We start from the raw sequence: 17,837 nt of genomic DNA, 5'->3' as shown, positions 1-17,837 counted from the left end.
CCATGGGACTTAGTCATAATCAGCTCCTTCTAGGCCCCAGATTTCTAGACTCACTCTCTCTTCCCTTTTATTTATGCTCATAAGACAACTAATTCTTTCCTGAGTTCCTTTCTTTTGTAATAGCTTGTTCAAAGCAGAATGTCAAAGCCAACACATACCATTACTTCTTTCGAACCACTTCCCCTACAACTATAGGGGAAGTTTTCTTCCTAAATTATCACAAGTACAGTTTTATCAAATGTTGCCACAGCTTAATATGAATTTCTACCTTTACACCTCTGATATCAATTTCCTCACAAACCACCTCATCTCTATGCCAGTGCCTCATACTTTTAGGTATTGTCACAGCAGCAACCCATTTTAAGGTACACATTTCTGTATTAGCTCCTGCAAGTATTTTATCCACAGGTTCACTCTCTCATTAAAGTAACACTTTATTTCAGTTTTTCACCTACTCCATTAATATAGAGTGTCTACCATTAAATAGAAGCTGAGTTCTATTAAACATAAAAATATGAAAGGCAGGATCCCAGATAAAATGCTTAGTTTAAGTAGTTACTAAATTTAAACACAAGCTTACTTTAAGTCAAGAAAAAAAATACATTAGATGCATAGCTTTTGTTGTTTTACAAACTACCCATATTAAATAAAGAAATGTTGCCTAACAAAACTGCCTCAGAAGTATAGTAGCACTAAAGGTACTATCGACCAGGTCAACAATATAAAATATCTCAGGAACAGATTAGGGGAATGGGGAAAAAATAAAAATAAACAAATCTTTAACTTGTTCTACTTTTTTCCATACGACGTTTCCATATTCATTTGTCTATAGTCCCAACAATAGAGAGATGTGCTATATCTAACTAATTATAGTTCCTGCCTTCAAAGTACGTCCCCTTCACTGACTTAAGAGTTCTTAGAGAACTTTATAACTATTTATTAAACTAGTTCTATTCATTCAAGATCAGCAATAGGAAGAGCTTGTCTCTCCTAAGCCCTTTGGCTCTAAAAGGTTTCTGCCTAATGGAAAGAATATTACAGTTAAGTTTCGATTTCCATGCCTAAAGGGTCTGCTAAAGGCCTAGATGCACCTGTCCTCTACACCAGCTCTGTCCAATAGAACTTTCTGTTATGACAGGTATTTTCTATATCTGTGCTGCGAATACAGCAGTCACTAGCCACATGGGGCTACTGCACACTTGAAATGTAGATAGTGTGACTGAGGAACTGAATTTTTAATTTTAATTAATTTAATTAGCCACATGTGGCTACCATGTTAGTGTAGCTCCAGACGCTAGACTCAGTTACATCTATTGGAAATACTACTCACTAAAAATACGCTTATGCTGATTCTCAGCTACATGTAACAGGTTCATAGCTTTTGTCTCACTCCAATACCTACTCCATCAATCTGGGTAACCTGAAAGATAATATGGGCAACACATCTAAAAATATGACCTCTCCATTTCCTTGGCCTCTTCATGGCCTCTACTTAACCCCATTCCATACTCAAACTCTGAACTTTATTATCCCATAACTTGTTCTGCCTCCAAAAGCACTGATTCAGGTAGCCTGCTCTCTGATATCAAACAAATACCCTTTCATATTTACTGTTTAACCATAATGATCAGTCTCAAAGGGGCCCTCCAATTATATTTCTACTGGCACATTGGTCATATTTCTATGGTTGACTTGGTCTCCCTACCCTCTACAATGACTATTTCAAATCTACTCTACTCTCCAACTGCCTTCCTCCTCCAAATTCCCTCCATATTCAAAGCGTATGAGTTTGCCTCCTTCACAAAGAAAGAAGCATCAGTGAGAAAGTTTACTAATAACTGCCCTCATCTAACCATCCCTTTTTCTACATATATAATAAGGAGGTGTCCCTTCTATCTAAAGCCAGCCCTCCACTTGTACTCTGGCTCTTATCTTTCCCAGGTCTTCTCAAGAACTTTACACCAGTGGTTCTCAGAGCGTGGTTACCCATAAGGTAAAGTACTGAATACTTCCCAGAAATAAAGACATGTACTACACAAAATGTTCAAGGAAGTTCTTGAAGCAGAAGGAAAATGATACTAGATGAAAATATAAGTCATAAAAAGTAAATATGGTTCAAATATGGTAAATATGTGGGCATTGATGAAAGACAATTGTTTGCTTATTTTAATTTCTTTAAAAATCTACTATTTAGGGACTTCCCTGGTGGCGCAGTGGTTAAGAATCCACCTGCTGATGCAGTGGACATGGAGTTGAGCCCTGGTCCAGGAAGATCTCACATGCCGCATAGCAACTAAGCCCGTGCGCCACAACTTCTGAGCCCGTTCTCTAGAGTCCGCGAGCCACAACTACTGAGCCTGTGAGCCACAACTACTGAGCCCGTGTGCCACAACTACTGAAGCTCACATGCCTAGAGCCTGTGCTCCACAACAAGGGAAGTCACCACAATGAGAAGCCCACACACCACAACGAAGAGTAGCCCCCGCTCGCCACAACTAGAGAAAGCCTGTGTGCAGCAACAAAGACCCAAAGCAGCCAAAAATAAATAAATAAATAAATTTATTTTAATCTACTATTTAAAGCAAAAATAATAATATGAATTGAGAGATTTATAACATATGTAAAAGTAAAATCTATGACAACAACAATGAAGAGAAAAGGAGAGGAGAAATAAAAGTATAATGCTATAAGATTCTTATGTCATACATAAAGTGGTATAATATCATTTGAAGACAGATTGTGCTAGGTGAAGGAAGCATATTATAAACACTAGAGCAACACCTAAAAAATAAAACGAAGAGGAATACCTCATTAGCCAATAGCAGAGGTTTTTTTTTTTAAGTTCTGAAAAATACTCAATACCTCTAAAGGGCTAGGTAGTAAATATTTTAGGCATTGCAGGCCATATGGTCTCTGTTTCAACTCAAAGACTGTAAGACAAAAGCAGCTATAGACAATATGTAAATAAATGGGCATGGCAGCATTCCAGTAAAACTTTATATACAGATGGTGGGCTAGATTTGACCTTGGGTGATACTTTGCTGATCTCTGACTTAATAAATTTACCCCTTAATAGCTAGAAAAAGAAGAGATAACCTAACCCAAAGTATACATAAGAATGGAAATAATAAAAATAAGAACAGAAACAAGTATCATAGAAAACAAACAGTAGTGTAAGTTAACAAAGCCAAAATGTGTTCTTTGAAATGAACAACAAAACTGATAAACCTCTAACTAGAGAAAAAAAAGAGAGAAAGAAAGATCACAAATTACCGGTTTAGAAATAAATGAGGGATTAACACAACAGATCCTACAAACATTAAAAGGATAATAATGAGGGAATTCACTGGCGGTCCAGTGGTTAGGACTGTGTGCTTTCACTGCTGAGGGTGCAGGTTCAATCCCTGGTTGGGGAATTAAGATCCCACAAGCCGTGCAGCATGGCCAAAAAGAAAAAAAAAAGGAAAAAAAGGGTAAGAATGAAGTATTATAAGCAACTTTATACCAATAAATTTGATGTCTTACACAAAACTGACAAGCTTCTTCTAAAATTTGTATGGAAATTCAATGGACTTAAACTGCCAAAACAATTTTTGGAAAAAAAAAAGTGCAAAACTTACAGCACCTCAACGATATGAACTATAAGACTTCCTATGAAGGCACAGTAAATTAAATAATATAGAATTTGCATAAAGACAGACATACAGATGCCTGAAACAGAAATAAAGTCCAAAACTAAATAAGTAAACACACACAGTGATTTTCAATATAGGGGCCAAGGTAACTGTAGAGAGAAAGGATCATCTTTTCAACAAGTAGCACTGGAACAACTCAACATCTATTCAACCCTTACATCAAACCATATATAAAAATTAACTCAAAATGAATCACAGACCTTAAAAAATAAATCTGCTAAAGGAAAACACAGGCAAAAATCTTTCTGCATCAGAGTAGGCAAACATTTCTTATGTAAAAGATAAAAATGAACCGTAACATTTAAAACTCTTCAAAATTTAAAACTTCTACTTGAAAGATACTGTTAAGAAAATGAAAAGGCAAATCATAGAATGGAAGATAATATTCTCAATACACACCTGACAGAAGACTTGTACACAGAAAATAGAAAGAATTCTTGCAACGGAATAAGAAAACAAACAACCCAAAGTTTAAAATATCAAATGACTGGAACATATATTTCACAAGGAAGACATATGAATGAATAATAAGTATACTAAAAGATGCTTAACATCATTAGTCATCAGTGAAATGCAAAATAAAACCAAAAAAGATACCACTACTCACCCACTAGAACAAATAAACTTAAAAAGACTGACAGTGCCAAGTACTCGCCAGGATACGAAGCCGATGGAACTCATATTCCACTGCTATTGGAAATGCAAAATCGTGCAGCCCTTTTGGAAAAAGACTTTGGCAATTTCTTAAAATTTTAAACGTACTCTTACCATACAACCCAGAACTTCCACTCCTAGGTATTACCCAAGAGTAGTCAAAACATGTGTCCACATAGGGATTTGTACAAGAATGTTCTTAGCAGCTTTGTTCATAATAGCCCTAAATGAAAACAATCTAAATGTCTATCAACAGGTGAATGGATAAACAAATTGGTGTATATCCACGTAATGGAATACTATTCAACGATACAAAGAAACAACATAGATGAATCTCAAAAATGCTACCCCAAATGAAAGAAGTCAGATACCAATAGTACATATTGTCTGATTCCATTTATGTGAAACCCTAGTAAAAGCAAATCTAATCTAAAGTGATACTGAATAAGTGGCTGCCAGGATAGAGCAGGGAGAGTGTAAAAAAAAAAAAAAAAGGGAATTGAGTGGAAAGGAGTACAAGGAAAATTTGGGGGATAAAAAAAAATGTCCTATATCTTGACTCTGGTGGTACTTAGACATATGTATACCTTTGTCAAAATGCACTGAGCCATGTATTAATATATTTTTTCCTCAGCTAACTTGCAATTCGCTAGTATTTTTTCACTAATGTCTACCCAACGTTCAAATCGTTCACTGAGTTTTTAATTTCAATGATTATATTTTCACTTCTTGTCTTATATCTACCCATACTTTATTAGAACATTTAAAAAACACTTCAAGTATCTTTTAAAGCACCTGCCAGTACTTTAAGTATTCCTACCATCTCAGATGTAAATGTTCTCAATTGATGTGCAACTCATTTCTTTACATGTTTTGTAATATTGAATTTTGCATAAAAGTCTTTTGTGTGTTCTGTGAGCTACAGAAACATTGCTCACTGAATATTTTCAAGTTTACCTCTAAAAGGTCACGTTGGTTCTACAAGGATTGGACCATTTTGAAGATAATTTCTCAGCTAAATCCTTGGACATAAAAGTAGCATAAACTAAGAACCTACATCCACGTGTAGCACAGCCTGGGGTTCCAATTTCTTTGTGACTTTTTCCTACTCCGTATCCAGAGTAAATATCAAATCCCCTGTAGCTGGTAGGTAGGGGCTTTCTAGGCCACATTTTCATAGTAGGGCAGCCCTTCCAGGCCCTAAAGTTCACACAGGCAGCTCTTTTCTAGTCCATAGGGCTTGAAGCCTAGATTTCCCTAATGTTATGATTATCAACTTCAGCCTCCAAATAGATTTGCACAGCCCAATGAGCCATTTAGACTTTACCTCCTCTCACCATTTGCTTTTAGATATCCTTTTTATTTCTAGTACATGAGCATTTTTCTCACTTTGTTTTAAGCTTGGCTATATACCCCACAATTCATTTGTTATATTTTATCCAGTTTCTACTCCACATGTTTGGAGTGAGAAGTCCTTTCATGATAGCAAAACCTTGATACCAAAAAGTGACAAGGACAGTATGAGAGAGATAAATTACAAGATGATTACGATTAGGAACATAGATTTAAAAGCCATAGGTGAAAAATTTAAAAACTGAGCACAGCAAAGTATTAAAAAAATGTCACCACAACCAAGTTGGATTTATTTCAGGAATGCAACACTGGCTTAACATTAGAATACTTAATAATGTAATAATTCAAGGGTCAGCAAACTTTAGAAAGGAAATATTTTAGCCTTTGTATGTCACATGCAGTCTGTCACTTATTCTTCTTTGGTTTTGTTTGATTTTTCATTGTTTATGATCCTTTAAACACGTAAAAACAATTATCAGCTCACAAGCCATATAAACACAGGCTATGGGCCATAGTTTGCCAATTCCTGATATATTTCAACTTGCTAACAGAATAAGAGAGAAAAATCATATGATTATCTCAGTAGATGCATAAAAATGTATTGATAATATCCAACATCCATTTATGATTTTTTAAATTGTGCATAATCTAGGAAGATAACTCCCTTAAGCCGATAAGGATTATCAACTTATAGCAATTTATAGCAACCTATACCAAACTTCCTTCTTAATGGAGAAATGTTAGAAAAATTCTTGTTAAGATTGAGAACAAGATAAGGATGGCTGTTGTCTCTACTTCTCTTCAGCATTGTATCCTAGCCATTACAATAAGGAAGGCAAAGTAAATTAAAGGATTAAGATTTGGAAAGGAGAAACAAAACTGGTACTATAGAAGAAATAATATGATGGTCTACATAGAAAACCCTAGAAAGTACAGATAAAGTATTATTAGAATTTACAAAGAAGTTTAGCAATGTGGCTAAGTATAAGATTAATGTATCTCTTTATTCACAGGCCGGTTACTTGGTTGAGTTTAGCTTGCAGAAGCTCTTGAAGAAACGTAATTAGGCAAGCTTCCTTCCAGAGAAAATTTCATCTTAGTTTCTACTTAGACACTACTGACCTGAGACCAAAACCCCAAAATGTAAACAGTGGTGTTGTTAGATAAGTTATGAATAACTTGTTTTCTCTTTTGTATTTTCCATATATTCTATTCCTGATCTTATTTTATTTTTATACAGAAGCAGCAGCAATACAGTTTATTTTTTAAAAGAAGTTATACACAGGACACACAAAAAAACTATTTAAGTATTATTGAAAAGCACAAAAGAATATTCATCAAGCATATACTTACTTTTCAAACAGTATCTTAATTAATTCTCATAAAAATTCTGTAGCTTTAAGTATTATGATGCCTAATTTTGCAGAAGAGGAAACTGAGGCTCAGAAAGGTTATTTGCCCAAGTGACAGTACTGGGATTTGAATTTGAAAATACCTGTTCCAAGGCCAGTGCTTTTTCCACTGAACCACGCTGCCACCCACAAGAGAGCGTTTTCACATTACCTGCTAGTTCTAACTAAGAGATAGTAATTAAACAATTACCTGCTATTTCTAACTAAGAGATAGTAATTAAACAATTCTCCACTCCCGACAACAATATTTAAGCTACTGACATTTTAAAGAAATTAATATGAACAGCTTTTTTATCTGCTGATAGATACTATACCTAAACTCAACTACAAGCTATTTCAAAAAGAAAAGACTCTAATATGAGTTAAATGCTTTTTCAAAGCATGGCTAATTACTTTATCTATTAATGGGACATGAAGCATAAAAATGTTGTCTAGTGACCAATATAATTATAAAAATGATCAACCTGACTAGCAATCAAATAAATAAAATTCAAGTAACAATGATATATTGATCAAATTGGCCAAAAAAAATTTTAATAGTAATAGCCAGCTTGGGTAAAAAGTGAAATTCTCATGCATTTTAGGAGAGAGTGTAAAAATCTGCTGTAGGCCAGTTGATAATATTTACACTTTAAAACGTATGTGGCTATAGAGCTAGTAATTCTTTACCTAGGAATTAATCCTGAGGAACTAATTGCAATATGTGTATAAAGATTTAGCTACAGGGCTGCTTATCTTAGAATTACTTATAATAGCAAAAAAGAAAAAAATAATAAAGAAAAGGAAACAAATAAATCTAAATCTACCTAATTAACCTAAGAACTTCGGTTAATGATTTTTAATACATTTTTTAAAAAACTAAATCCCGGTTTCAACATTTACAGGCGAGGAGACCCTGAGCAAGTCCACTGAACTCTCTCAATTTCATCGAAAGGAGTGAGAACAATAATAGTACCAATTTCATAGCGGTAGTTTAAGAATGAAACAAAACAATTCACGTAGAGACCGCAGCACAGAGCTTGGCCTATGTATGCTGTCCATCAGTAATATAGTTAATGTCGTGATTAGGAAGGCAGATATAAAATCTGATTCCCTAGATTTGTAACTTACTAATGGTTGTGCAAGTTATGTGCCTCTCTGTATCTCAGTTTTCTCTTCTATGAAATGAGAATAATCCCATAGAGTTTGTGTGAGGATTATATGAGATAAGTATTTAGAAAGTATTTAGCACAGTGCTTGGCAAACAGTAAACTCTCGACAAATTTTGACTTTTATTTTAAGCATTTGTATTAGTATTGAATAAATATATATTATTTTTATAATAAATTATATACCAACTCGGAGTTGTTTACTGTATTAGGTATGTCCCCTGCATTGGCAGGTTGATTCTTAACCACTGCGCCACCAGGGAAGTACCATCCTTATAAGTTCTTACAGAATAAAATTTCATATCTTGGGATTTCTTCCCTGTTCAAGAGATGTACATGATTCCCTCAAAGACCCAAACCTGGAAGAAATAAACCCTTATGCAAGGGATGTTTTCCTACCTTAACAGCTTCTCCAAGAGTTTGGTTTTTGTCAGCTTCCTCACTGGAATGTAATTCAAGCCTATAATTCAACTCCTGTAGTTGCTGTGCCTGCTCATTCAATAGCATTTGAGCCTGCTGTTCCCGTAGTAATGCATTATTCAGTTCTTCACATGCACTTGCAAACTTCTCATGGGTGATCAATTTCTGAACAAAGAAAAAAATTTTAATTATAAGCTAACTGTATTGTTGTATCATTTAATCTTCAGAACTCTATTTGCTAACATAAAGAGAATACAAACATTTCTAAATAACTGATAGATGACAAAAGTACAATTCATTTTTCTTAATTTCCTAAGTCAAGATAAAAAACATCACTCTGATTTTTTTTTTTTTTTTTGGCCGTGCCATGCAACATGCAGTTCCCCAACCAAGGATCGAACCCATGCCCCCTGTAGTAGAAGCATGGAGACTTAGCCACTGGACCACCAGGGAAGTCCCACATCACCTGATTTTTAAAGCACAACAGCTATACTCCCAAAGTTATAATTTTTAGTCAAATAAAATCTCAGGAAATATTCATGTTCTAAGTAAATCCATAACGCTCGGTTTAAATCTTGATACATGAGCACTTTTTATAAAGATAACGATGTGGGAATTAAAGCTTTTAACAAGTTCAAATGCTTTTAAAGGATCACCTGAAAGTCTGTGTTCAGTGTATGTTACCATTCAGGTTTCCCTGGTCAAACTACCCTCTCCTTGGAGAGTCCTTACCACACCATACCTCTCTCACTCCCACCACCACTCACGCTGTTGCCATCTTCTTGTATTTTCTTCACAGCCATTATCATTATCTAAATTCACCTTAGATAGTTGTTCACTTTTTTACTGCCTGTCCGCACCCTTCCACCAACCACACATTTAAGGATGTGAGCTCCACAGGGCAGAGACCTCCTTCAGCTTGCTCACCCATCACACAGAGGAGTGCTTGGCATTCAGTAGCTTCTCAATAGGTATTTGCTGAATAAAAGAATATCTATTCATATATAAACACCTGCCAATAAAACTCTGCACAACTTTTACAATATCATGACTGCATCTGCTCTGGAATAACTGACAGTTCTAGAGAGGGGCCACCTCTTAAGGGGTATGGAATCCAGGACAGGACATACTTGTATTATCTCCTGTGCAAAACTCTTAAACAAACAAAAATTAGTTACAACAAATGGCAAGAGACACCTTGATCTTGAGGTACAAAGAAGAGAAATGTTTCACAAATGGTAGGTAACCTGAGAAATATATGTGGAAAACTAAAGGAAACCACGCAGGTCTCTTAATCACACTAAGTGTATATAAATCTATTTAAGACTGACAACTTTCCCACTGTTGAAAAGAATCTGAGGTGTCAACTTTTTAACATCCCTCTATTCGCTAATGGCACAGCACTTCTCTGGGTCTTGTGAACAAGTATTTTTGTACTTCTTCTACCTTTTACTTGTTATTCTGTTTTAAATTACCACTCCTTGCCATCAGAACATTCTGTTCTTTGCAATCTACTTGGCCTCTATAAATGAAGATCCCCGTCATTTTGCAGGACTTCTTCCCACTCTTCCAAAATTTCTCCTTTACCTAAAAACTTAGCTAATGTTAGACTTTCTCTTGTCCATATATCCCTCCCAGAGACTGGCGCAATTCTGTTCACTCTTCTGTGACTAAATAGGGTCAAACAAGTACAGCAATGCAGAATAAGAAACAGATAGTGTGTGAAAGCAGTTGTAGGGAGCTAATAAACCAAAAACAATAAAAAGATCATGGGAGTTAGCTATTGAAGTACAACTGTCAGTAGATGATCATGGGAGTTAGCTATTAAAGAACACCTGTCAGTAGATGAACATGATATTCCAAAACAGTGCAGGTACTAAATCACTTTTGGTGGGCAGGATGTGTCCCTTTATGTTACAATTTTAGATGAACTATAAGAAGCTATTTTGTTTGCCTCCTGTATACTTTGCCTGAAATAAATGAAAGATGATGGTTGCAGGCACACTCCCTGATTTTTAAAGAGGAAAACAGCATCATTTTCCCATCTATTCTGTTTTTAGTAAAACGATCCTTTATTAACATAGCTGGATATGAACATTAACCACTTTAGTGAAGTGGTTAAAAGTTTGCGTTTTGGAGTCAGAATACCGAGGTTCAAATCCTGTCATTTCCACATACTAACTGTGTGACTTTCGGCAAGTTACTTAGCTGTTCTGTGCCCTACATTTCCGCATCTGTTAAAAAAAAACAAACAATGGATAATAATATTATTGAATTATTATTGATATGAGAGGACTAAATGAATCAATACCTTAAAGTGCTTAGGGGCAGTGCCTGATACATGTTCAATATGATCATTAAATGTTAGAAATCATCACTTTATAACTTTATACTACATAGTCGGATGTCAAATATAAAAATTACATACATCATTCCTTCAATTATTATTTCAATTAATCCTATTTTTATTTCTACACTTCAGTGGAAGAAATTCACACTAAACATTTCTTGGAACACGTTCTTTGCTCTTGCTGCGAGCCAGTTACTCAACCAAAGTTTATTTGCCATAGCAGTTAACCATCCTAACTACAGCTTAATCATTTTCTTTCTTAATCATTTCTTTCAGTCACAGTATACATTTTAACAGGGCTATAAGCTCTGCTGACACAATCAGTACTCCTTTAAGCATCTGGAATAAATCTTTTTTTTCAATGTTTTTTGAGATGATTTTAATGATGCTGTGCTTTTTATTTAATTGACACACAACACTGCTTAAGTTTAAGATGTACAATGTATTCATTTGATACACTTCTAACTTGCAAAACAATTACCACTGCAGCCCTAGCTAGCTCTATTAAGTCACATAATGATTACTTCTTTTTTGTGGTGAGAACATTTAAGTTCTAGTCTCTTAGCAAATTTGAAATGTAGAATACATTACTGTTGGGGAATTTTAGAAGGGAATTTTTCTAAAGAAAAAGAAATTCTATTAATGGGATTTGATTATTTGAAAAAGGAAACATAATAAAAAGTTAAGGAAAACAAACATATATATTTGCCCTGTGATATTTTATATACATATGTATATCATACATATTTTATATCAGAGGAGAACTCACCAAAGCCATAGTTTTTAAATCATATATACTTACTGACTGCTTAACTTCATTTAACTGCATCTGAAGACCCTGGGTTTTGTCAAGCTCCTTCTTCAGTTCATTCACATTTCGTTTCAGTTCTGTGACCTCTAAGCGTAGTGAGCGGCGCTCCACTTCTGCTGTGTGCAGTCTTTGCGTAAATCCAAATATTTGCTTCTGTAATGATGCTGTGCTTTTCTATTGTCAAATAAGAGCAATTTTACAAAAAGTCACTTCAGATTTACTAGTAAGTCCATAGCAATGGTCATTTTACCAAATTAAATGTAACTTAGGTTATACAGAAAACAATACCAGCTCTTACTAAAACTTAAAGTGAAGGCTTTATTTTTTTATGTGACCAATAATTTGCCTTATATGAAATGAAAAATGAAGAAAAGAAATAATCTAGATGGCTAGAAAACAGAAAAGATAATTGTTTATGTCTCACACAATTCTGTTGCAGTATACTCGTACAGAACAGTTAATTCAGAACTCGTGCCAGAACTTTTGTATTTTGCTATTACGGACACTTATTTGGAAGTTCTTTTATTTATCATATTAAACTATTACATGAAATCTAAAAGAAATCTACATACACTCGTGTACAACTAATATAAACTACAAATAAATGTGATTCGGAATTAAATTTACAAGTCCTAAAATCCCTATTTAATGAAATTGCATACATACCAAAATGGGCATGTGGCCACATAGACCGTATTTCAGGGCCAGTGTGTTTACTTTATGAAGTCCACGGGCCAGCCTCTGAACCAGGGAATCTTTTTCCACATATCTAATACTCCTGCTCCTGTGCAAAGGTATACTGTCCATTGCCAGATTAATTTTATCCATGAGTTTTGCAAAAGAACTCTTGGCTGCTCCTATAAGCAAATGTCCACAAATTCTGGAATTTGGATCTTCAAAGAAAAAGAAAAAGAGCACAGAAAAATAAGAATTGTCTCTTGTTCATTTCACAGCACTGCCAGTCACAACACAATGAAAATATTTTCTCAGTTATATCATTCCCACCCACCTGTAGTAATCCATTCAAGAAGTCCCCGCCTATATCAACTTTCACTATGTAAGAAATAGCCCACCTACTAAATAATGTATCTAAAGAAAATCTGCATGTATTTACAGTATGTCATTCATACTGAACACTATGACACTAAAAAATCATCATCACTCCTTTCTTTGTTTTAAAACCTAACAAATTCATTTTCTATTTACAAATACTGAAGCTTATTACTTTAATGTCACACTATTTATATTCTCAGACAAGAAAATATAACTTGCCTTATTCCAAGGCAATTAACATTTTACAACTACAATTACTCATTTCCCCGTAGGATTTTGGTAATCATCCCTCTCATATAATGGACTTAAGGTCCCAGCATATCCAACATGGCCTGCTTACTGCTAGATTCATCAGGTCTGTAATTAATAACTGTATTTAATGTTGATAAATAAAATTGTCAGTGTTCTTTCTACTAATTGGTATTCCAAATAATGGTTAATAGGTTTATTTATGCCTTAATAAAAGTCGTGTAATTTAGTTTTTCCTCTGCTAGGCATGTCTTAATCTGTCATTACTTGTGTTACGATACTATCCACGTAAAATGATGAACACGGAGAGACTCTTTAAATTCTGTAGTATACCATTCTACATTTCAAGAACCTCTGCTGTTGGGAGTTAGCTTAAATCTTGTCTTTATATCATAAGCACAAAAAGCATATTTGGCCAGTTTTATGCAAGAGAAAAATGTTCCACAATTCTAAGAACACATGGTTCGACACTGAAGAGCAGCACTGACTGAGAAGGTCAACGCCAATAAACCATCAGTGGTTTTCTATGTCAGAAAAAACCATCTCACGTAAGCTAGATAAAAGCTCATTGTTCTAGAAAATTTTCAGGAATACAAAAATAATGAAGTTTTCACAGATAAAGAGCCTTTAGAAGCAAAAGTCAACTATAATCAAATTTTAATGAATAGTGGTTTTTTACTATATCACAGCAATGTGTTGTGTAGACACTAACCACTCTGAGAGGTGAAATTAAGTGGCAGTATAATTCCATGAGGCATTCCTTTGAATTTTTAACAAGTGGGAAAGAGGCATACACTCTAAGTTACTGACTGCTACTCTCAATGAATTACAGAAAGAGCACAAAGCATAATTTTATGCTTTGATGAATAAGAAGTATTTTTACGATATACTTCACATTATACAGTATAGAGTACAATTAATTCAATATTAAATAAATGAATAAAAAAATCCTCTAGTGACATAGTTGTAGAATTATTTGTATAATGATACAGAAGAGAAAAAATGTCACTAAAATTCCTCATGTCTAAACTTGTCTAGACTAGTTAAAATGTTTGACTTGTTACATTTAACAAATTCTTGTTTATGCTAAATACATTTGTTAATCACTTTTCCCCTATCTAATAGCATATCTTTCAAGAAAGAAGAGGACTCTATGGTCTGCAACTACCTTTTCCAATAGAAGGGGCAATAGTGCACATCTAAGGTTAAAATCTTCAAAACAAATTCACAGAGAATTGTTTCGACCAGTAGTTCTAAACCTGTGAATTACAGATCTTGAGGCAGGGGGGAGGGGAGGTTGAAAAGTTATTATAAGAGTTCCACCACTTTCAACTGCAGTATTGCCATTTGACCTTTATTTAGCCCTAAAAAAATGTGTAGCATGAATAATATATGCTTATGATGTTGTTAGTAATAAAATTAAAAGTCCTTCGAAACATTGCAGAAGTCAACTGCTGCTAAAAATACAACTATCGTGTGGGATGAGCAGTCTACAATGTGATTTCTTATTAAAATGGAATCCTCACACTCAGATTGAGAAACATGCCTTTAATGAAAAAAAGGGAATAGTGAGTAATTATTTAATTAATATGTATGTAAATATGTCATTATTTAATTTAATAATAATGTGAGTCATGAATATAATAATAATGTCTAATGGTAATAATAATGTTAGAAATGTTAATCACGAGTAATGTTAACTGCATTAAAATTCGACTCAGTTCTAGACAGTTGGGAACATTTTCTCATCCTTGACACCTCCATCTTTCTTGCCATCTCCCTCACATCCAATCACATCACATTTCTACCATCTATTCAATTTTTTCTGTGATCATGGCATTGTCTCACCTATGTTCTTACAAGGGTCTCCCTACTCTTCTCCAGTCATTTCCCCTCTTCAATCCATCCTCCACCGTAGAAAAAATGACTTCTAAAACACAAATAGGATCTTGTCACAACCCCTGTTTAAGCTTCAGTGAGTCTCTTCAGATCTGGGAATAAATTTCAAACTCCTTAAACATGGCTCATAAGGTCCTACATGATCTGATCCCTGCATACTTTTCCAGGAGCATCTTTCACTATTATACCTTTCATGTATAACTCCTTTCAAGTGACCCCAACACATCACAATCTTAGAGCACTCTTCTGAGCAAAAAAATGCCTGTGGCTTCAAAGAGCTGTAATTTGAAAATATGAATCAGTTTTCAAACTTGGGAGCCAATCATTAAGGTAAGATTCAAAACCGTGTTCTATCTAAAGATGAAACTAAAAATACTACGAAAAAAAGCCCAAAATACTATTTTCAAAAAGTAATGAGAATGTCTTACCATATTTTAAAACTTCAAGAAATACACATGAAAAGGGCAGTATGATACTGATACCAGAAGAGACAGGAAGACTAATGGAATTGACTGGAGAGACGGGAAATAGATCCAAGTACGTATAATAAATATATACTAAATGGCATATCTTAATTCACTAGGTAAAAGACAGATGATGGAATTAAAACGTATTGGGGCTAGCTGGTCATCCATACACAAATAAATATTATTAATTTCCTCACTACTTCTCTGAAAATAATTCCAGATAAAATCCAAGATTTAATGTAAAAATCAAAAATACTAGACTAAAATATGAGCAACACCACCTGCGGTGAGGCTAGCCTTTCTAAATAAATCACCAAAAGAAAAACTATAAAGTAAATGATTAATAATGTTAATCATATAAAAATGCACAAACAAAATTAAAATACAAACTGGAAAAATTATTTACACTATATGGCGAAGTGCTAATATGTGTGATATACAAGTTCTTATAATTCTATAAGAAACAAACACACACCCATATATGAACATAATGAGACAATGTGTAAAAGAATATGAATGGGTGTAGAACAAATGAAAAGATTTGCAACCAGTCAAAATTACAAATAAGGAATGATATAGTTTCTTTTGCTTTTCAAATTGATAAAAATAAAAAAGACGGTTAAAACTTCGTGCACCAAAGGCATTATGAGAAAGCCAGAACTCTCAGTAGTGTTCATAGGAGTGTAATGCAAAGCAACTTTTACAAAAGGCAGACTGGCAATACTTTCCAAACGTAAAATACGCAAACTCATTTCTGAGGAGTTTAGCCAAGGAAATAATTGCACAAGTATAAAATGATTTTATGTACAAACATGTTAATTACAGCATAGTTTTTTATAATATTAATTAAAATAGTAAAAAAAATATGAAAAAATGCCAATATCCATCAACAGGGAATTTTCAGAGTAAACTATATAAACAATGAAATAGTATATGATCAAATACAATTAATGACGTACACCTACCTTATTGACATGGAAAGACATTTAGTATCCAGTGAGTAGAAAAAAAATTATGATGAGGCATGATTGTATGACTCCCTCATATAAAACTGGGTGTGTTTGTATGTATACCTGTAGGTACACATGTCTGGGAGATTTGTAGAAATCATTAAAGTGTTAAGAATGATTGGGGATGGCCTTTTGGGTGATTTTTATTTCTTCTGTGCAGGTTTCTATACTGTGTGAAGTTTTTATACCAAGCATAAATTTAATTATCCTCTAGATAATTTTAAAAAAGCATAAACACTTTTCCAGAAATAACAAAACTATTTTAAAAAGCACTGTATACTGTCTTCCTCATTCATTCATTAAACAGCTAGCTATAGGGCAACTCATATGCATGAAGGCACTGTGTTAGGCAATGTGGAGAGGAGATCTATAACACTGATTAAGAATCAGTAGCTCCTGTTTCTATCAGCGTTATTTATAAATAATACTATAGATACAAATGCCCAATAATAGAACTACTCAAAAACATATCTTGACTTAGACAAATGGTATTTAGGGGAATGATTATCAAAAGCAGGGGTTCTTGGACTTCCCTGGTGGTGCAGTGGTTAAGAATCCACCTGCCAATGCAGGGGACACGGATTCGAACCCTGGTCCGGGAAAATCCCACATGCCGCGGAGCAACTAAGCCCATGCGCCACAACTACTGAGCCTGCACTCTAGAGCCCACGTGCCACAACTACTGAAGCCCGTGTGCCTGGAGCCCATGCTCCGCAACAAGAGAAGCCACCACAATGAGAAGCCTGCGCACCACAAGGAAGAGTAGCCCCTGCTCACTGTAACTAGAGAAAAGCCTGCATGCAGCAACAAAGAACCAACACAGCCATAAATAAATAAATAAATAAATAAATAGTATCCGGTTTTTTAAAAAAAGCAGGGGTTCTTGCTCATTTTTTGTCCCGTGTATACCCTCGATAGCCTAGTAAAACCTATGGATCCCCTTCTTAGCATAATACTTTTAAACATGTTAAGTCAAAATATGTAGGGTTACAAAGGAAGCAAATTTTATTAAAATGCAGTTTTCAAACTATTTTAAGTTTTATTATAAATAGATTATGCATAAGACAATACATTTAAAATACAGACTGAAATTTTTTTAAAAGACATAGCATAGGGCTTCCCTGGTGGCGCAGTAGTTGAGAGTCCACCTGCCGATGCAGGGGACACGGGTTCGTGCCCCGGTCTGGGAAGATCCCACATGCTGCAGAGCGGCTGGGCCCGTGAGCCATGGCCACTGAGCCTGCGCGTCCGGAGCCCGTGCTCCGCAACGGGAGAGGCCACAACTGTGAGAGGCCCGTGTACAGCAAAAAAAAAAA

At 34.7% G+C, this 17,837-nt stretch overlaps 1 protein-coding gene across 10 annotated transcripts in view; it reads right to left on the bottom strand.

The window, feature by feature from the left end:
• CCDC171 (coiled-coil domain containing 171) overlaps positions 1 to 17,837 on the bottom strand; it is a 358,867-nt gene that overhangs the window by 145,175 nt on the left and 195,855 nt on the right. For all 10 annotated transcript variants that reach the window (XM_067744432.1, XM_067744430.1, XM_067744438.1 and 7 more), the window contains 3 exons: positions 12,510 to 12,736; positions 11,835 to 12,017; positions 8,662 to 8,847 (listed from right to left, as the gene is read on the bottom strand). In XM_067744432.1, the coding sequence (XP_067600533.1) occupies positions 8,662 to 8,847; positions 11,835 to 12,017; positions 12,510 to 12,736 (596 nt within the window). The remainder of the gene's footprint in view (positions 1 to 8,661; positions 8,848 to 11,834; positions 12,018 to 12,509; positions 12,737 to 17,837) is intronic.

This window comes from Pseudorca crassidens, chromosome 7 (genome assembly GCF_039906515.1).
Source record: "Pseudorca crassidens isolate mPseCra1 chromosome 7, mPseCra1.hap1, whole genome shotgun sequence".
Taxonomy (NCBI): domain Eukaryota; kingdom Metazoa; phylum Chordata; class Mammalia; order Artiodactyla; family Delphinidae; genus Pseudorca; species Pseudorca crassidens.
This window is presented reverse-complemented; position numbering and strand designations above follow the sequence as displayed.